Source organism: Rhinoderma darwinii, chromosome 6 (assembly GCF_050947455.1).
Source record: "Rhinoderma darwinii isolate aRhiDar2 chromosome 6, aRhiDar2.hap1, whole genome shotgun sequence".
NCBI classification, from domain to species: domain Eukaryota; kingdom Metazoa; phylum Chordata; class Amphibia; order Anura; family Rhinodermatidae; genus Rhinoderma; species Rhinoderma darwinii.
This window is the reverse complement of record NC_134692.1, coordinates 54,227,048-54,249,388: the sequence shown is the minus strand read 5'-3', so window position 1 is coordinate 54,249,388 and position 22,341 is coordinate 54,227,048. Positions and strand designations below refer to the sequence as shown.

General features: G+C 41.3%; 1 protein-coding gene across 1 annotated transcript in view; it reads right to left on the bottom strand.

Moving 5' to 3' along the window:
• Positions 1-22,341, bottom strand: part of KIAA2012 (KIAA2012 ortholog) — a 151,585-nt gene that overhangs the window by 40,572 nt on the left and 88,672 nt on the right. The window contains exons 10-12 of the mRNA XM_075829745.1: positions 9,821-9,985; positions 7,228-7,350; positions 5,856-5,918 (exon numbers count right to left, since the gene is read on the bottom strand). Coding sequence (XP_075685860.1) covers positions 5,856-5,918; positions 7,228-7,350; positions 9,821-9,985 — 351 coding nt within the window. The remainder of the gene's footprint in view (positions 1-5,855; positions 5,919-7,227; positions 7,351-9,820; positions 9,986-22,341) is intronic.

Here is a 22,341-nt window from a genome sequence, read left to right as displayed (position 1 = left end):
TGGTGATGGATCGATTTTCTAAGATTGCTCATTTCGTTCCCTTAACTGGTCTGCCTTCTGCTACGTGATTGGCTGACCTCTTCATTCAACACATCTTCGGTCTGCAAAGCTTGCCCCTGCATATTGTCTCAGACCGAGGGGTCCAGTTTACCTCTAGGTTTTGGAGAGCACTCTGCGGTCTCCTTGGTGTAAAGTTGGACTTCTCTTCGGCCTATCATCCCCAATCCAATGGGCAAGTCGAGAGGGTTAACCAGATTATGAAGAACTATCTGCGTCACTTTGTTTCCAGGCGACATGATGACTGGGTGTAGCTGCTCCCGTGGGCAGAGTTCTCCTATAATAACCACACTAGTGAGTCCACTACTTCCAGTCCGTTCTTCATTGTCTACGGCCAACATCCTCATATACCTCTTCCTGTCTCTACTATGTCCAAGGTGCCTGCAGCTGACGCTACCTTCAGGGACTTTCTGCAAATATGGCAACAGACCCGATCTTCTATCCTGTGGCGGTGGACCGCATGAAGAGAAAGGCAGATACAAGAAGACGAGCTCCTCCTCAGTTTCTTCCAGGTACAAAGGTCTAGTTGTCTTCAAGGAATATCCGGCTGAGGGTGCCGTCCTGCAAATTTGCCCCTAGGTTCCTCGGACCCTTCGAAATCCTGTTACAGATCAACCCGGTGTCCTACAAGCTGTGGCTGCCTCCTACCCTCAAGATCCCTAACTCCTTCCATGTCTCCTTCTGAAACCCGTGGTCCTGACCCGCTACTCCAGCACTCCTAGTTCCGCAGTGGTCCCTGGCGGCTCATCAGGGAGATTCTGGCCACCAAGAAGGTGGGAGGAAGGACGTTTTATTTAGTGGATTGGAGGGGGTTCGGTCCAGAAGAGAGGTCTTGGGAGCCAGAGGAGAACATCGATGCCCCTGTCCTCATGAGGAAGTTTCTCTCCCGCTCAAGTCCCAAGAAGAGGAGGTGTAAGAGGGGGGGATACTGTAACGTCTATGGCCACGGCCTGTCGGTCTGACTTACCCCTCGACGGCCGTGGCCATGGACATAAGAGTTCCTTGCAGCGTCGTCCTCCTGTGAAGTGCCGGCACTCACTTCCGGGTATTGAGACTGTCTCAGGGGGGCGAGACTGTCCCCTATTGTCTTCCTGTTTCCTAGTGTTCCCTGTTCCTGTATCCTGTTCCTGTGCTATCCAGATCTAGTGCCGTGCCAAGCTGTTGCCGTGTTGTGCAGCATTCCACGCCTGTTCTGCTACACCATGCCTGACGTCTACCTGCCGCCTGGTCCCAGCCAAGCCCGCCTTGCTACTGTCTACATTGCCTCAGGTATCCTCTCTAGACTATAGACTCTGTACTTTACCTGTTTGGCCAGATGCCATCCTGCTATGCGGTACGGCCCAGTGGGTCCACACCCCGCATTTTGACAAAGCTATTCCTACTAAATTTAAGTTTCCAAAAGCCAAATGGCGCTCTTACCCTTCTAAGTCCTGCTGTGTGTCCAGCCGTTTATGACTGCACATGGGGTATTGTTTTACTCTGGAGAAATTGCTTTACAAATGTTGTGGTGCTTTTTATCCTTTAGTCCTTGTGGAAATGAGAAAAAATTAGCTAAGCCTACATTTTCTTTGAAAAAAAATGTAGATTTTCATTTTCTCGGCCTACTTCCAATAATTTCTGCAAAATACCTGTGGGGTCAAAATGCTCACTATACGCCTAGATAATTTCCTCAAGGGGTGTATTTTCCAAAATGCGGTCACTTGTGGGGGGTTTTCCCTGTTTTGGCATCACAAGTTCTCTTCAAACCTGTCATGGTGCCTAAAATATATTCTCATAAAAAGGAGGCCCCAAAATCCTCGAGGTGCTCCTTTGCTTCTGAGACCTGTGCTTCAGTCTATAAGCACACTAGGGCCACATGTAGGATATTTCTAAAAACTGCAGAATCTGAACAATAAATATTGATTAGTGTTTCTCTTGTAAAACCTGTTACAAAAAAAAGTGATAAAAATATGAATTTCTGCAAAAAAAAAATAATTTGTAAATTTCACCTCTACATTGCTTTAATTCCTGTGAAATGTCTAAAGGGTTAAGAAACTTTCTAAATGCTGTTTTGAATACTTTGAGGGGTGCAGTTTTTAAAATGGGGTGACTTATTGGGAGTTTCTAATATGTAAGGTCCGCAAAGCCACTTCACAACTAAACTGGCCCCTGAAAATATAGCTTTTTGACATTTTCTTGAAATTGTGAGAAATTGCAGCTAAAGTTCTAAGCCTTGTAACGTCCTTGAAAAATAAAAGTATGTTCAAAAAATGATGCCAATCTAAAGTAGACATATGGGTGATGTTAATTAGAAACTATTTTGTGTGGTATAATTGCCTTTCTTACAAGCAGATAACTTTAAATTTAGAAAAATGCTAATAAATGTTGGTGTTTTTTCACAATTAAATACTGAATGTATCGAGTACATTTTGCAAGCAACATAAAGTCCAATGTATCACGTGAAAACAAACTCAGAATCGTTTGGATAGGTAAAAGCATTCTGAAGTTATTACCACATAAAGTGAAACATGTCAGATTTGAAAAATGAGGCTCTGTCAGGAAGGTCAAAAGTGGCCAAAGAGGGAAGGGGTTAAAACACCATGATTAGTTGTTCGCCCTATTGTTTGGAATAAGTTAGATGGACCAAATACTGAAACTGAGTCTAACACAGACCATTACCTTGTAAAAAGTATTCGGCACACTGAGTCGTAAGTGATGAATTCTTGAAATTTTTATTATTTTTGATGCCAAGGGTTAGGTGCAACGTTTCGGTCAAAGGACCTTCGTCGGGCACTATAGGTATACAGAATATTTATACATTGGTATATTAGCATCATATACGTTCATTGGTCAAAAATAATAATAAAAAAAAAAGTAAAACATAACGTAATAAGGAAAATAAAATGTAGAGGAGATAGGATTAAGACACTAAAACGCAGAGAGGCGTACTGGATCCATAGGTTGCAAACATTGGAGCCCAAAGGCCTGAACAGGGAGTACGAAGTGAGCAGTTTTTTGTAAACATGCAACTAATAACCACCACTTAATATGACTAATATCTCTCTTACAGACACGCTGACCCAACACGGGGCATAATACCTGCCTACATGCCGGACAAGGTATCCTTTAGAATATTAATTCTCCTGTACAACAGGGGATGTAATAACCTATACCTAGGTATTTTGACAGAGATATTTACCAAATGTCTATACACATAGTCTATTTACAACAGACAAAAAAATAGGTACCACCGTATAGATAGACTATTGCCCATTGTCTTATCATTTCCGTACTCTAATATATCACTGTACCATTCTATACTATACTAATATATCACTGTACTATTCTATACTGTACTAATATATCACTGTACTATTCTTTACAGTACTAATATATCACTGTACTATTCTATACTGTACTAATATATCACTGTACTATTCTATACTATACTAATATATCACTAATATATCACTGTACCATTCTATACTGTACTAATATATCACTGTACTATTCTATACTGTACTAATATATCACTGTACTATTCTATACTATACTAATATATCACTAATATATCACTGTACCATTCTATACTGTACTAATATATCACTGTACTATTCTATACTGTACTAATATATCACTATTCTATACTGTACTGATATCACTGTACTATTCTATACTATACTGATATATCACTAATATATCACTGTACTATTCTATACTGTACTAATATATCACTGTACTATTCTATACTATACTAATATATCACTAATATATCACTGTACCATTCTATACTGTACTAATATATCACTGTACTATTCTATACTGTACTAATATATCACTGTACTATTCTATACTATACTAATATATCACTAATATATCACTGTACCATTCTATACTGTACTAATATATCACTGTACTATTCTATACTGTACTAATATATCACTATTCTATACTGTACTGATATCACTGTACTATTCTATACTATACTGATATATCACTAATATATCACTGTACTATCCTATACTGTACTAATATATCACTGTACTATTCTATACTGTACAAATATATCACTGTATTTTTTATTTTTTTCCCCCCCAATCTTTGAGGCTTAGAACAGAGAAATGTTTAGACTTATACAAACACAGTACACATAACCAATAACTGTGGTTCCCTTACTATCTATTCATACCAGCTCAGGAGATTTACAAGTCTTTAAAATCACGAGCATGACAAGCTACTACTAGCTACCTCCTCTAATATATTACGTCCGAGATATGCTGTCCCTTCGATGTATACTCCCTAAAGATGCCATCTAATCACAATAACATGCACATCATCTATGTTTCCCTACAAATTAACATATCTCTAGCACGGCACAAAGTGCATTTAATTACGAGACCAGCCGAGACCTGACAGCAGAGATTCCCCTTAGCCACCACAAGTTCGATAATGTGTGGGCGGTACTAGGGACGGCACTGACCAACCAGATGCAGGGGAGGCAGGGTTTGAGAGGAGACGAGTGTCCTCTGACCAGCAGAACACCCATAGCATGACGTCTACAGACGCGCGCTAAGACACGCCCACTGCCCGCCCCGCACTGGGATATTTAAACCTGCAGTGTATGCCCCATTTTAGCGCCAAAAAGGAGCGGAAATCCGCCATTCTTATTTACAGCGCCGATCTTCTGGATACACCAGAAACCAGGGTAACGAGGTATGCCTGCAACAATCCTATACCCAACATGATACAACTGTGGTCTTATGTTATACTAGTTAGCATTGAACTGTTAGTCTTTACATACCTTAGATGTCTGCCATACTATGTTATTATACTATTATGTGATTGTGGCATTATGCTACTATGTTGCCCCTAGGGATGTGTCTATTTTACAGTAAGAGATACTGCTTAGTCTTTCTCTTTTTCCTTAACGATTTAAGTATAGACATCTGTAATTTTTGACATAGTCTCTGTAGAATTGCTGCCTATATGAGGAACTCGCTGCATTATCGTATACCTGACTATATTGCTGTACATGGGATGAGGATGTCGTCCGTATATACATTCTGTTCCTGCTTCATCATTTATCCTGTGATATTTCGCAACACAATTCTGTTCCTTTATTTTATCCTAGTTTCTACATTTTATTTTCCTTATTACGTTATGTTTTACTTTTTTTAAAAAAATTATTTTTGACCAATGAACGTATATGATGCTAATATACCAATGTATAAATATTCTGTATACCTATAGTGCCCGACGAAGGTCCTTTGACCGAAACGTTGCACCTAACCCTTGGCATCAAAAATAATAAAAATTTCAAGAATTCATCACTTACGACTCAGTGTGCCGAATACTTTTTACAATACGATTGGGTTGGGACCCTATTCGTGCACCTACCCGGATCTAGTGCATTCCGAACCAATTTCTACAGACCATTACCTAACCTGAACCTGAAACCATCAGTTTCGAAACTCCACATTTAGAAATAACGGAGCAGCACAATATACTTGGCTCATAGTCACAATGAAACATCCCTCCCCAGTACAACTAGAAGACAGATATCCAGATGTGATGAACATAGGCAGGCCATGGGGAGAAAAGTCACGTTGGCAAAACGCACCAGGAAAGATATACATGGAAATTCTATTCTATATGCAATGCCTATACAGTACAGTCGGGGCATTCATTCTATAATACAAGAAGTAACGGTATGTACAAGCATACTGCACAAATTGAGGCACATACTGTAAGCACACTGTGTCTGTTGTGCTTCAGCTTGTCAGTGTATGCGTATGAAGAAAACCCCTGATCTAATATACCAGTATGGACGAATCCAGCTGCTCCGTGTCTGAGGTGTTCCTGCTAGAAGCCTCTGCTTGTATCTGATAAAAAAAGGAGTGCAGTAGAGCAAATTACAACAGTTTTGTTTGTGTCCATCATGGTGGTTAATTAAGAGTTGAATGATTTTTTTTTTTATATGGTTTACGCACATGTGCTGGTACAAACTTGGTGCACTTTAAAAAAAAAATTATTCAGTTTGTCATAACGCAGTACTCATATGTATTGGCACGAGGGAACACACCTTAAGGGTATGTTCACACGGCTTATTTTTGGCCATTTTTCGGGACGTAAACGGCCGAAAAATGGCTGAAAAATCGGAAGCAGAACGCCTCCAAACATTTGCTTACTGATTTCAATGGGGAAAATGGCTTTCAGTTCCGACGGTCCATTTTTTCACGTAGCCGTTTTGAAAAACGGCCGCGTAAAAAAACGGCTGTGAAAAAGTGCAGGTCACTTCTTGGGACGTTTTTGGAGGCGTTTTTCATAGACTATTAAAATCCGCTCCAAAAACAGCCGTGAAAAACGATGCGAAAATCGTGAGTGGCTTAAAAACCGTCTGCAAATCAGGACCTGTTTTCCCTTGAAAACAGCTCCGTATTTTCAAAAGTTTTTGAGTTTGTGTATGAACATACCCTTAGGGATTTTCTTACCCAGAGTACAACAGGATGGAAATACAATACACTTTGCTATGCAATGCTCCACAGATTGGGAAATGCACTTTAATCAATATGTTATAAAGATAAAATAATAACTCTCATAAAATCATTACACACATGATCATAGTACATACCGGGGCTTTATTTTGGTATGTAAAATACTGGGATAGGCTCTGAAGACCTTTTTATTGTGGCTGAATATATTTCTGTAAACTACCGTTACTATCCGTTACTATCAGAGGAAGAGAGGATCGAAACTATTAAACAGAAAGCAACGGTTCCGTTAGAATTACCATTGATTTCAATGGTAATTATTTTATTTCAGTTGCTTTCCATTTGTCTCCGTTCGCTAGGTTTCCGTTTATTTCACAGAAACAAAAGTTCTGCAGACTGCACTTTTGGAAAACAAGCGGAAATCTAGCGAACAGAGACAAACGGAAAGCAACTGAAATAAAAGAATTACCATTGAAATCAATGGTAATTCTAACGGAACCGTTGCTTTCCGTTTAATTTTCGATCCTCTCTTCCTCTGACGGAAGAGAGGTAAACGTATACTAACGGTAGTGTGAAAGAAGCCTAAGGAAATGTAATACATGAAATGAAATACATGTGGCACCTACGTGAACAATCAGCTGATCTATCTACATTGGCTGTACAAATGTTTTGTTGTTTTTCACTGCCCTTTGAAACATACCTGCATGTTTTCATGTGATGTGCTGTCTTCTTCAATGATTTGCTCCCGAAAATCATCTGTACTTGTACTAGAGGCTTCATCACCATCTTCAGGAACAATTTCTGCAGAATAATGTTTGCCTTCCTGTTTTCATACAGAAAAGTACACTGTATTGGTACACAAAGCTTCTACATAGGTTTTCCTGCTTTGTCCATATGGGATCTGATCCTGAAATATACTGCTCCGGAACGAAGTCGTATTATAGCTATCCAAATGTGTCTGTAAACTGGTTGTCTAAGCTCAAATTTTCCGTATGCCCTATTAATAGCTATAGACGGCATTGTGGGGGAACCCAACTCTATTAACTAGTGCAGAGAGCCACTGCAAAGAATTGCTGAACACTGGTGGACTAGGTGGAATCATATCTATAGTGTATGCATTTGAACAGGAGGTTAAGATGGGAAGACTGCTTTAAAGGGAAAGTATCATCAGAAAATTACATATTATTTAGATCAGATTTGTATTATAACAATAATATGCCGGCTGATCATGACTATGCAGTTAGAGACAGAACGCCAATCTTGTCTCCATGGCTCCCGTATCCCGAACGGCCGTTAGTGATATAGGATTCTATAGCGCTAGTGGATGTTCTGGATAAGGGAGGCATGGAGACGAGCAGGACGTTCTGTCTCCTACTGAAGAGTTAGGGTATGTTCACACGTAGTGACCAAAAACTTCTGAAAATACGCTCCTGATTTTCAGACGTTTTTTAAGCCACTGGCGATTTTCGCATAGCTTTTCACAGCTGTTTTTGGAGCTGTTTTCAATAGAGTCAATGAAAAACGGCTCCAAAAACGTCCCAAGAAGTGTCATGCACGGGCGTCTTTTTACGCACCGGATTTTGACAGCGACGCGTAAAATTACACCTCGTGGGAACAGAACACCGTAAAACCCATTGCAAGCAATGGGCAGATGTTTGTAGGCGTAATGGAGCCGTTTTTTCAGGCGTAATTTGAGGCATAAACCGCCCGAATTACGTCTGAAAACAGTGCGTGTGAACATACCCTTATGAGCCGCCGGCAGCACAGACTTTACACAGTTTTTCACTGATAGTTAAGGCACAATTAAAAAAAATAAATAAATCCTAATGGTGTGGTTTGTTTTTTTTAGGTACAAATTAAAAAAAAAAGAAAAATCTGGTGTGTTTTTTTTTCTTCTTGTGACTTTCCAAGGTTTATAAAGAAAAATCTTGAAATATTCGAGTTACTAGAGCACACACACAGCTGCCATTTCCTGTTTTCTGCAGCTCACTTGTCAGCTTTGCTATGTAGACTTGAACAGGGTCAGCAGAGGATGGAGGATGTAATGGCAGCTCTATAGACACAGATAAGGCTTTGTATGCATCTTCCCTGTCACTCCCTAGTCTCTGGGGAAGGGGGCTGAGCACCATCGCTTCCTGGAGACTAACAAACAATGACATTTCTCTAATCATTAAACACAACTGCCATAAAGCACACACCCCCTGTCTATACAGACTACACTGGAAGGAAGCGTGTACCTCCAATGTGGCTGCTTCCCGGAATGTTTTTTAACAATAAATAAATAAACCGCTACAACATAAAAAAAATATCATTCTTTTTTTTTAAGAGAATTTAATAATTGAAACTTATATTATATACATTAGCCATTTCATTTAATGTTATCTTCCTATCTATACTGGACAATGAAGCGTTAATGACTAATTGGGTAAATAAGGGGTTGTAAATATGCAAAAATATGCCATATGATGCCTCCCATAAGCTGCATTTGATTTAGATATCTACACCCACAAGCATATTCATGAAAGTGAAAATATAAAACTAAAGAACTACACTGTTTATCTTTAATTTTTAAGGCCTCATGCATATGACTGTGCTTTTGCAGCCGCAATTTATCCGCACTTTTGAGGATAAATTGTGGATCCATTCATTTCTATGGCCCCATGCACATGTCCGTGGTTTTCACGGATCCCTGCTGGGGCCATGAATCCGGACAACGAAAACTCAGGATAAGTCATTTTACGATCCGGATTTGCGGATTCACTAATTCTAGTGAATTGTTGTGGGTTCGTGAGTCCAGATGACACACGGATGCACAACCAAGATTTTTTGTGGTCCGATGAACTGGGACTGACCTGTGGTTTTGCGGACTGCAGAACCAATGCGCATGAGGCCTAACTCTATTTGACACAAAAAAAGTGCTCTGACTTATATTTTTATCACTATCTATGGAGGAGTTACTGGGGATCGTGTGCAGCAGTTGTAGAAGTGTTCAAAAACGGAGTGCAGAATTTTCTGTATTGTATGCAGACGATCATAATGTTACAGGTCTGATCACTGTGAGAAAATACCATGCTTCCAAAATGATTACAAAACTTTTGTTGAAAACATTAGTAATAATGATCAATTGTCTGGAAGTCTGCATGATCATTGTATAAGAAGTGTATATTATAATCTCTGTGACATATATTGACCCAGTGGAATTGACCCTTACAGCTTTCACAAGTTACCAAAAGGGACATAAATGAAGTGTAACTCTATTGGCAAATAAAATGTTTATATGGAAATACTGGCACCTGTTCTTGAGATCTGGTCCATGAATTTCTTCCTTCTACGTCCTCTCCTCTTTGATCACTTTTCTCCACAGTCCGTCTGTTCTGTTTGTCCTTCTTCGGCCCAGTTCTGACATCTTCTTTATTTCCTGTGTGAATTTGTTCAGCAAAACTATGTTGTTCAAATTCCTTAAAAAGAAAAAAATAAATTGTTTGCAATATGAAAGCCAGAACAATAATTTCTATATAAAAAATAAATTAACAGATGTGAGGAATAGGGAAAGTGTGTAAATAATTGTCAATGTAAGGCCTTATTCAGACGAGCGTGTCCATTTTGCGTCTGCAAAAAAACAGACCGTATTTCATGCATTTCCGTTCCGTGTGGCATCAGTGTTCCTTTTTTTTTTTCTCTCATTATTTCTTTACCAACTCGTGAGTAAAAAACACGAACAGCACACAGATGTCGTCCGTGTGCTGTCCGTGTTTTTGACGCACTTTAGACATGATCATTAACAGCTCAATCCTGCATGTCAGGGACACGCAGGACCGCTGACACTGTATCTGTCAAGTCAGCGGGACTGACAGGTTCAAGCTGTTAACGATCACATCTAAGTTCACAACGATGATCGAGACACACAGGATTCGCTGTCACTGAACCTTTCAGTCCCGCGGACCTGACGAATTCAGATATTAGCGAACGATACAGCTGCCCTGTATACAGGATACAAAGCAGCTGTATCTCACAAAGTAAAAATAATTTTTAATAAAATATATTTAGGAAGTTGCACCAAACACACTGATTCACAATTTTATTAAAAACCAAAATGTCAAAGGTTATAGCCATTAAGCATTCCTATAGAGCCCTGTTGTTCTGTTAATCAGTGGTGGTCCGGTCTGAGATTTTAGACTTTATCTGTTCAGTGGCGTAACTAGGAACGACTGGGCCCCATAGCAAACTTTTGACTGGGCCCCCCTAGGTGCCACACGCAGCCCCCCTTATAGATAGTGCCTCCTGTAGGTTGTGCCATACAGCCCCCCTGTAGACAGTGCTATACAGCTCCCCTGTAGACAGTGTCACACCCCACTTGTAGATAGCGCCCCAACCTCCCCCTTGTAGATAGTGCCATACAGCCCCCTGTAGATATCGCCATACAGCTCCCCCTGTATATAGTGCCACACAGTCCCCCTCCCTTGTATATAGTGCCACACCCCGCCTTAGTAGATAGTGCCACACAGCCCCCTGTAGATAGTGCCACACACAGACCTCTGTATAAAGCGCCACAGCCCTCCCCTTGTAAATAGTTCCATACAGCCTCCCTAATAGGGCCACACAGCCCCCCTAAGTAGTGCCACACATCCCCTTGCATATAGTGCCACACAGCTTCCCCCTTGTGTAGAGTGCCACAAAGCCCCCCTCCCTTGTAGATAGTGCCACACAGCCCCCTGTAGATTGTGCCACACACAGCCCTCCCCTTGTAAATAGTGCCATATAACCCCACCAGTAGATAGTGTCACACAGCTCCCCCTTGGGTATAGTGCCACACAGCCGCCTTTGTGTATAGTGCCACCCTGCTCCCCCTTGTATATAGTGCCATCCTGCTCCCCCCTTGTATATAGTGCCACCCTGCTCCCCCCTTGCATATAGTGCCACACAGCCCCCCCCCCCAAAAAAAAAATATATTGTACTTCCCTCGCCCTGTTCCCGTGACGGACGAAGCACTGCACAGGCTCTGGTCGGGCCACATGCGCAGACCAGCGTGATGTAGTGACGTCATCACGCCAGCCTGCGCATGGAGTCTTCCCAGCGACTTATAGGCTGCAGGTCTAAAGTGGCCTGCAGCCTATGATATTCATTTATATCTACGTTCAGGGGACGCAGATACAAGTGAATGTGGCTGTTACTAGCACCGGGGGCCCCTCCGGTGCTAGTAACGCCACCGGGCATGAGGGGGCCTGTGCCGCCCGGCCCATAAATGTTAGTAGTGGTGTCACTACCAGCCGCAGTGGCGTCGCTACTGCTAAAGCAGCCAAAACGGCTGCTAGCGGCGCCACCGAGCATAGGGGGGCCGTGTCGGCGGGCGGCATGGGCCCTTCATGCTGCGGGCCCCGTAGCATCCGCTAAGGCTGCTACAGAGGTAGTTACGCCACTGAATCTTCTCACATGTATCTATGACATATCAGAAGGTCATTTTGACTAGATTTCTCCTACAAAGAAAAATACCCTAATATAGTGTCACCAAAAGGAGGAGGTTAGCTTGGGTGAATAAAATATTTCTATCGTTACTTTTAGTATCTGTCAGCAAGCCATATAATAAAATACATACAGTGAAGGAAATAAGTATTTGATCCCTTGCTGATTTTGTAAGTTTGCCCACTGTCAAAGTTATGAACAGTCTAGAATTTTTAGGCTAGGTTAATTTTACCAGTGAGAGATAGATTATATATAAAAAGAAAAAAAAGAAAATCACATTGTCAAAATTATATATATTTATTTGCATTGTGCACAGAGAAATAAGTATTTGATCCCCTACCAACCATTAAGAGTTCAGCTTCCTCCAGACCAGTTACACGCTCCAAATCAACTTGGTGCCTGCATTAAAGACAGCTGTCTTACTTGGTCACCTGTATAAAAGACTCCTGTCCACAGACTCAATTAATCAGTCTGACTCTAACCTCTACAACATGGGCAAGACCAAAGAGCTTTCTAAGGATGTCAGGGACAAGATCATAGACCTGCACAAGGCTGGAATGGGCTACAAAACCATAAGTAAGACGCTGGGTGAGAAGGAGACAACTGTTGGTGCAATAGTAAGAAAATGGAAGACATACAAAATGACTGTCAATCGACATCGATCTGGGGCTCCATGCAAAATCTCACCTCGTGGGGTATCCTTGATCCTGACTCCTGAGGAAGGTGAGAGCTCAGCCGAAAACTACACGGGGGGAACTTGTTAATGATCTCAAGGCAGGTGGGACCACAGTCACCAAGAAAACCATTGGTAACCCATTACGCCGTAATGGATTAAAATCCTGCAGTGCCCGCAAGGTCCCCCTGCTCAAGAAGGCACATGTACAGGCCCGTCTGAAGTTTGCAAATGAACATCTGGATGATTCTGGGAGTGATTGAGAGAAGGTGCTGTGGTCAGATGAGACTAAAATTGAGCTCTTTGGCATTAACTCAACTAGCCGTGTTTGGAGGAAGAGAAATGCTGCCTATGACCCAAAGAACACCGTCCCCACTGTCAAGCATGGAGGTGGAAACATTATGTTTTGGGGGTGTTTCTCTGCAAAGGGCACAGGACTACTTCACTGCATCAATGGGAGAATGAATGGAGCCATGTACCGTCAAATCCTGAGTGACAACCTCCTTCCCTCCACCAGGACATTAAAAATGGCTCGTGGTTGGGTCTTCCAGCACGACAATGACTCAAAACATAGAGCCAAGGCAACAAAGGAGTGGCTCAAAAAGAAGCACATTAAGGTCATGGAGTGGCCTAGCCAGTCTCCAGACCTTAATCCCATCGAAAACTTATGGAGGGAGCTGAAGATTCGAGTTGCCAAGCGACAGCCTCGAAATCTTAATGATTTACAGATGATCTGCAAAGAGGAGTGGGCCAAAATTCCATCTAACGTGTGCAAACCTCATCATCAACTACAAAAAGCGTCTGACTTGCTGTGCTTGCCAACAAGGGTTTTGCCACCAAGTATTAAGTGTTGTATGCCAAAGGGATCAAATACTTATTTCTCTGTGCACAATGCAAATAAATATATATAATTTTGACTATGTGATTTTCATTTTTTTTTTTTATATAATCTATCTCTCACTGGTAAAATTAACCTAGCCTAAAAATTCTAGACTGTTCATGTCTTTGACAGTGGGCAAACTTACAAAATCAGCAAGGGATCAAATACTTATTTCCTTCACTGTAAAGTCATGAGAAAAAGTAAGTACAGCCTCCTCTAATTCTATGGCCCACATTTATTGAGCAGTTTGCGCCAGGTTTTAGCATAAACTATGGCGCTAAAATGAAGTGCGTCATTTTAGCGGTAAAGTTTGCAGCTTTTCCCAAATTTGGTGAGCGATCAGTAAAGTGGGCTTAGTCTCTAAAGGAGACTTAATTTAGGCCACATTTATAATTGTGGCCTGCTCATTTTATTTCTTCACTGTCAGATAGTTAAAAATGCACCAAATTTATTAAAGTGAACTAAACTTTCCAAAAAATTTCAGAGTTTTGATCAGTGGAGGTTTGAGCACTGAGCCCCCTATTGATCGCGAACACAAAGCAGCAGAAGCGCTCAGGGTAAATGCTGTGCCACCGATCAAAACTTCTGACATGTCACTATGACATGTCAAAAGTTTTTTGAAAGTTTAGTTACCCTTTAAGCGAAGTGCACTTTTTAATAAATGTGTGGAAAATAACTCCAACTTACTCCTTTACATAAACTGGTGTAAGAAAGGACATCAGCCATGACCTCTTAGAAGCCATTGTTGCTGCTCATAGATCTGGAAACGGTTATAAGTCTATATCCAAACAATTTAAAATTCACCATACTTGTGAGAAGGATTGTTTACAAATGGAGGAGCTTCAAGAAAGTTGTGAATCTTCACAGGCGTGGGAGACCATTTAATGATCAGAGATATGAAGAGAAACCCAAGAGCTACATCATGTGACCTACAGCTATGTTCACACATAATGCATTTGCTGCAGATTTTCAGTTTTGAATTGTGGATGGAAAAGCTTCAAAATTATGAGGATTCTTATTGCATAGGTCCGTGTGACGTCCGTTGTTTTAACGCGCGTAAGGCCTTATTCACACAAACGTGTCCGTTTTGTGCGCATAAAAAATGCAGCGTTTTGCGCGCATTGCAGTTCCATGTGACATCCGTGTCTGCGTTTTTTACGCGCATTTGTCATCCGTATGTCACGTGTTTTTTATGTCAGCAAAATAAACTGGAGGTGTTTTTCTTTTTCTCATAATTTCTTTAGCAACTGTTGCGTGAATCACGTACAGCACACGGATGTGCGTCCGTGTGCTGTTCGTGATTTTCACGCACCCATTGACGTGAAATACGCTCGTGTGAATAAGGCCTCAGGCCTTAGACAGAATCTTCGGCCTGGGAGAATAGTGTGGCGGACAGAGAGAGGATGGGTGACGCTACACTAAAGATAACCACTGACCACTATTGGGCTATATACTATTATCTTAAACAGTTATGTGCTTATTAATGGAAATGTATGCATAGTAAATATGTAATATAGGACCTAACAACCAATTAGATTCTAGCTTTCTTTTGGGGAATGAAAAACTGAAAGCAAATATTTGGAAAGCTTATGTGTCTCTACTGGTAAAAATGCATGCATGACTTAGAAAGAATAGAATGTAGTCTTTTTTTTTTTTACATAGGAAACATAGTTTTTACTGTTTTCTACACCATAGTTAGTATAATGCTACCGTTATTCATTTCAACATATACGAGGTATTTTTCCCCAAAAGTTGAAAACTATTAGCCGTTCCAAATTCTACGCTGTGCCAGATGGTATCATTTTCCACTTTTAAACAAAAGCTTCTGGAGTGAAAAGACACAGCGCACCTATATCAGCTAAACCAGACAACATGAAACCTAAGGACTTCAAGGCTTGAATACTTTGCAAGGTAGTAAATATTCAGAGAGTGCATTCATAAATAGTGCATGGTCTCCCAGCAGGGTGCCAGATCATACAGGAGATGAGAGAAGATCTCATAGCTCAGAGGTGTCTGCCTGGGTTCTTCCGTATGCTCTTTCATCCACAACTTCACACTACTTATTCTACCGCATTGGCCAAAGTGCCAGGGAAAGGAGGAGGTAGATAAAGCAATGGTGCTGTGACTGAGATAAAAATTCAAAAGTCACAAAACTCGTTAAAATTTTTAGCTTAAGCTAAATTCCTATAGAAGTAAACTTTTTACCAGATTTTACTTGTGTCTTACAAGACATAATTCATGTGCATTAAACAGGTGTATTAGTCTGTTTTTTGTATAAATAACATTTTATACAGTTGTGTCTTGATGTCATGATATACATCCAACCTTATGGAATTTGCAAAACAATCTATTCACTGTGAACAACAGATTGCATGTAACAGATGAAGTGTTCCTATATGTGGACAGGCGAAACACTGCAAATATACATTGCATGGACATAGCATAGTCCAGAAAGCGAAATATTTCTACTAAAAGAACACGGGGTTCAGAGCAGGGTACTTTCCTCTATTACATCCACATACCCTAATTGGAAACAAGGATAGGGGTGGTCTAAGGGTACAATTACATAAGTCGTTTTCTTACAGTTTTTGCAGCAACTTTTTGTAATTGGGGCAAAGCCGCTGTGGTTTTTTATTAAAATTGCATAGTTTTGCATTGTTCATGAAAATTAAATGGTTACTAAAGTTTTTCAAACTTTGCCTAAATCAATGCTACAAGCGAATATAAGAAACTTTATAACATATGTTATTAGAGTAAAATGCCACTTTCTCCACCTATCATGCTTCACCCGCTCCTAACTGTTCACTCACTCTGTATTTACTGCTTTTTCAATCATTTCAAAACGAGACGGACTATCAGCTCACTGAGGGATCAGGTTACAGCTTTCCATCAAAGTCTATGGAGGGGGGGGGGGGGAGAGGGAGCAGAAAGAAAGAGAAAGATAGTGTAATGGCAGGGGGTAGGGAGACGGACAAGTGAGCCCTAATCTACCCGCCACTCTGTCCCTGCCTACTTGCAACGACCCGCCCTAGGCGACGGGGTACAACTGGGCGGCGGTCCCTGCGCTCAGTAAGTGCACGACAAACACGACAAACATACAAAGGAACACAAGCAAGGAAAAGGGGCCGTTGCCCACGGCAACACCATGAGCAACCAGAGTGGTGAACGAGCCGAGTCAAGCCAGGAGTGTGCGAGGTACAAAACGAAAAGCAGAAGAGTAGTCGGTAAGCCAGGGTCTGTATGGAGCAGGATCAAAAATAGCAGGAGCTGTAGCTGGGCCAGGAAACCACAAGGAAAGAATCACAAGCACCGAGGGAAGGAAGTGCAGGCTTAAATAGACCGAGGGCGGGAGCTAGCTGAGTCTGGCCAGGTTACGATAGGCTCTCCCACTCCTAAGCCTGCCAGCCTGAATGGCGGAAGCAGGAGTCAGTCTCAGGGATGTATTCTCAGGTGCTGACTGATTAGTTCTGGGAGTTAACCCCGAAGCTGTGCCTGGCAGATCCTTTACAGATAGACACTGCTGCAGCTTCTAGTGAGTGTTTTATCTCACCCCAGTGCTGGATTCTCAGCTGCTCATTACTGCTATATAATGTCCTTCATGCTGCTGCAGCTTCAATATACAGGGTGGGCCATTTATATGGATACACCTAAATAAAATGGGAATGGTTGGTGATATTAACTTCCTGTTTGTGGCACATTAGTATATGGGAGGGGGGAAACTTTTCAAGCTGGGTGTTGACCATGGCGGCCATTTTGAAGTCGGCCATTTTGTATCCAACTTTAGTTTTTTTCCATGGGAAGAGGGTCATGTGACACATCAAACTTATCGAGAATTTCACAAGAAAAACAATGGTGTGCTTGGTTTTAACGTTACTTTATTCTTTCATGAGTTATTTACAAGTTTCTGACCACTTATAAAATGTGTTCAAAGTGCTGCCCATTGTGTTGGATTGTCAATGCAACCCTCTTCTCCCACTCTTCACACACTGATAGCAACACCGCAGAAGAAATGCTAGCACAGGCTTCCAGTATCCGTAGTTTCAGTTGTTGCACATCTCGTATCTTCACAGAATAGACAATTGCCTTCAGATGACCCCAAAGATAAAAGTCTAAGGGGGTCAGATCGGGAGACCTAGGGGGCCATTCAACTGGCCCACGACGACCAATCCACTCGACCAATTTTATTTAGGTGTATCCATATAAATGGCCCACCCTGTATACAGTGAAGGAAATAAGTATTTGATCCCTTGCTGATTTTGTAAGTTTGCCCATTGTCAAAGACATGACCAGTCTAGAATTTTTAGGCTAGGTTACTTTTACCAGTGAGAGATAGATTATATTAAAAAAAAAAAAAATCACATTGTCAAAATTCTATATATTTATTTGAATTGTGCACAGAGAAATAAGTATTTGATCCCTTTGGCAAACAAGACTTAATACTTGGTGGCAAAACCCTTGTTGGCAAGCACAGCAGTCAGATGTTTTTTGTAGTTGATGATGAGGTTTGCACACATGTTAGATGGAATTTTGGCCCACTCCTCCTTGCAGATCATCTGTAAATCATTACGATTTCGAGGCTGTCGCTTGGCAACTCGGATCTTCAGCTCCCTCCATAAGTTTTCGATGGGATTAAGGTCTGGAGACTGGCTAGGCAACTCCATGACCTTAATGTGCTTCTTTTTGAGCCACTCCTTTGTTGCCTTGGCTGTATGTTTCGGGTCATTGTCGTGCTGGAAGACCCAGCCACGAGCCATTTTTAATGTCCTGGTGGAGGGAAGGAGGTTGTCACTCAGGATTTGACGGTACATGGCTCCATCCATTCTCCCATTGATGCGATGAAGTAGTCCTGTGCCCTTAGCAGAGAAACACCCCCAAAACATAATGTTACCACCTCCATGCTTGACAGTGGGGACGGTGTTCTTTGGGTCATAGGCAGCATTTCTCTTCCTCCAAACACGGCGAGTTGAGTTAATGCCAAAGAGCTCAATTTTAGTCTCATCTGACCACAGCACCTTCTCCAAATCACTCTCAGAATCATCCAGATGTTCATTTGCAAACTTCAGACAGGCCTGTACATGTGCCTTCTTGAGCAGGGGGACCTTGCGGGCACTGCAGGATTTTAATCCATTACGGCGTAATGTGTTACCAATGGTTTTCTTGGTGACTGTGGTCCCAGCTGCCTTGAGATCATTAACAAGTTCGGCCCGTGTAGTTTTCGGCTGAGCTCTCACCTTCCTCAGGATCAAGGATACCCCAGGAGGTGAGATTTTGCATGAAGCCCCAGATCGATGTCGATTGACAGTCATTTTGTATGTCTTCCATTTTCTTACTATTGCACCAACAGTTGTCTCCTTCTCACCCAGCATCTTACTTATGGTTTTGTAGCCCATTCCAGCCTTGTGCAGGTCTATGATCTTGTCCCTGACATCCTTAGAAAGCTCTTTAGTCTTGCCCATGTTGTAGAGGTTAGAGTCAGACTGATTAATTGAGTCTGTGGACAGGAGTCTTTTATACAGGTGACCATGTAAGACAGCTGTCTTTAATGCAGCCACCAAGTTGATTTGGAGCGTGTAACTGGTCTGGAGGAGGCTGAACTCTTAATGGTTGGTAGGGGATCAAATACTTATTTCTCTGTGCACAATGCAAATAAATATATATAATTTTGACTATGTGATTTTCTGTTTTTGTTTTTATATAATCTATCTCTTACTGGTAAAATTAACCTAGCCTAAAAATTCTAGACTGTTCATGTCTTTGACAGTGGGCAAACTTACAAAATCAGCAAGGGATCAAATACTTATTTCCTTCACTGTATGTGATAGAGATAGCAGAGCAGGATTCTTGTCTGCTCTGTGTGCGTTGTGTATAGGAAACATAATTGCAGTTAGGCTCCGCCCACTAGCTCAGAGAAAACTGAGAATTAGCAATAGAGCCTGCAGAGGAGAAAACTAAAAATGCAGAATACAAGTCCATATAATGACCAGAAATAGTGTTATTCCTCATGTACACACACACGTAACAGCTTATTCAAGTCACCTGAAAGGTTAGGTACGCTTGAGGGTATGTTCACACGCAGAGTCAAAAACATCTCAAAATACGGAGCTGTTTTCAGGGATTTTCGCTGCGTTTTTTCGCTGCATTTTTTACGGCCGTTTTTGAAGCTTTTTTCAATAGAGTCTATGGAAAACGGCTCCAAAAACGTCCCAAGAAGTATCCTGCACTTCTTTTTCGCAGCCGTTTTTTTACACGTAAAAAAACGCAGCGAAAAACGCTACGTTGGAACAGAATGCCGTTTTCCCATTGAAATCAATAGGCAGATGTTTGGAGGCGTTCTGCTCCCGATTTTTCGGCCGTTTGTCGGGCGCTTACGGCCCGAAAAACGGCCGAAAATAGGTCGTGTGAACATACCCTTAAAGTGAATTTCTTGAATCAACATTCTGTGCTTAATAATTTCTTAACATATCTTTATAGTAATTGGAGCTTTGTATCCATTGAGTGCCATAGCGGTAAAATTTAATAAGCTTCTAAGTTCTCCCTGGTGGCAGAGTTTTATCGTTAAACCCCTTGACGCACCAGGCGTCTAAACCTTAGCTCCCCAAAAATGGAATAAAGAGTGATCAAAAGGTCGCAAGCACCCCCAAAAAAATAAGCCATCACACCGCTATATCGACACAAAAATAAAAAAGTTATGACTCTCGGAATATAACGATACAAATTCTTTTTTCTTAACATAGTTTTTTTTAAAAAAGTGGTAAAACATATAAAACATATGCATTTGGTATCGTTGTAATCGTTTCAACCCATAGACTAAAGTTAACATGTAGTTTTTACTGCATGAGGAATGCCAGAAAAACGAAACCCCAAAAAAGGGGTGAAATTGCTGTTTTTCGCCCATTTTAGCCCATTTCCCTGTTTACTATATGTTACTTTAAATGGCGCCATGAAAAGCTAAAACTTGTCCTGCAAAAAACAAGCCCTCATACTGCTATGTTGACGAAAAAATAAAAAAAACTTTTAGCTTTTGGGTGGCGGAAAAAACAAAAATGAAAAAGCGAATATTGTCATTAAGGGGTTAAAGGGGATCGGTTATCATATTGCCCTGTTTAAGGGCAGCATAGTATGAAACAGACCTGCTTCACTATTAGCCCTGACGCCAAAACTTTTTTTTGTGTAATTTGGCTAATAGCAACTGACAAAGAATACAGAGTGAGGAGTCCCCTGTATTTGTGAGTGCTCCCCTCATTTATACAAGGGACAGATTACAATGACTCCACTGTATTCTTTGTCAGGTGATATTAGCCAAACGGCACAATATTTATTTTGTGCCGTGCGGACAAAAAGTGCAGCGCACCATACTGTGCAGCGCACCTTCTCCATACTGTGCTATGCTTAAACAGGGCTGCATAGTATGATGACAGATCCGCTTTAACCCTTATGACACCATGACGTAATTGTACGTCTTGGTGAGGGCTAACTTCCCGCACCTCGACGGACAGTTATGCTGCGACTATACAGCTGACATCGAGCTGCAATGGCTGGGATCAGAGATAATGTCGATTCCGGATGCCATAGTCAATAGCGACCCTAACAACGGCCCCAAGGCCTGCCATGTCTTTATGCCTACTAGTCCCCCTATGCCTAGAAAGTGGTTTGATTTTGCTAAAGTGTAAAAAAAAAACAAAAAAAACACATATAAGGTATCGCTGCCATACTATGTGTTAAAGAATACATCTGCCCTGGTCCCCGCAGGAAATTGCAGCCAAAAAAACACACTAAGTTGTGATGCAGGTTTTTGCGTGGAATGTCGGATGCAGAAAATAGCAGGTACTTACCTGTTGTCATGGTGATGCATTCCTCTGACATCCTGCAGCCCAGCCTCCTAGGATAACTTTTCATCCCATGTGACCGCTGCAGCAGTCACATGGGATGAAACTTCATCCTTGGAGGCCGGGCTAGAAGCAGAAGCAGAAGCAGAGAGATCTGGGTAGGTATTTTTTTTTTTTTTATTGTATTTGACAAATATAAACATACAAAATATCTTCCCATAAATATTACCCAATCTCCAACCCACCCAAAACATCTGATCTAATTCACGGCGCCTGTCTAGACTACCACTTTAAAAATTTCTCTGAACCATTCTGTCCTACCTCCATTCCCACCATATATTCTATAGTACTACACAATATATGCCACCCTTTACTGTACACTACAGACATATATTAAGTCAAAGCCTGTGCATCTAGACACATTTTAGATATAGAGATATAGAGATGTAGCAGATATAGAGAGGCTTTCCTCATATTTATATACCAACCAGGCGCCGTGAATATAGCGTAATCCCACCCTTAGGCCTTATCTATATGGGCATCTATATTCACCTTTTGGATTTAATTTGGTAAGTATAATCTTTTTTTTTCTGAGTTGTGATTTTTGTGGTGAAATCGCAGATTTTCCAGCCTAAATCACAACATCTGCTATTTTTTGCAGGTTTTACCTCCCTATTGAATTCAATGGGTAAAACCTGCAACAGAAAAGCAGTGATTCCGAAGCATAAATTTAAATGCTGCGGATTAAAAAAACGCAACGCAGGTCAATTTATTAACTTTTTTGCATATTTTTTACACAGCGTGTGGATGAGATTTGTTCAAATCTCATCTACTCTGCTGCTACTGTATTATGCTGCAGATTTTCCACAATAAAATGTGTGGTGTTTATGCTACGTGTGGACCTACCCTGATTGTAACAACCCATATAAGTTAACATGTTAAATTAAACGCACGTTGAACGATATAAAAAGAAAA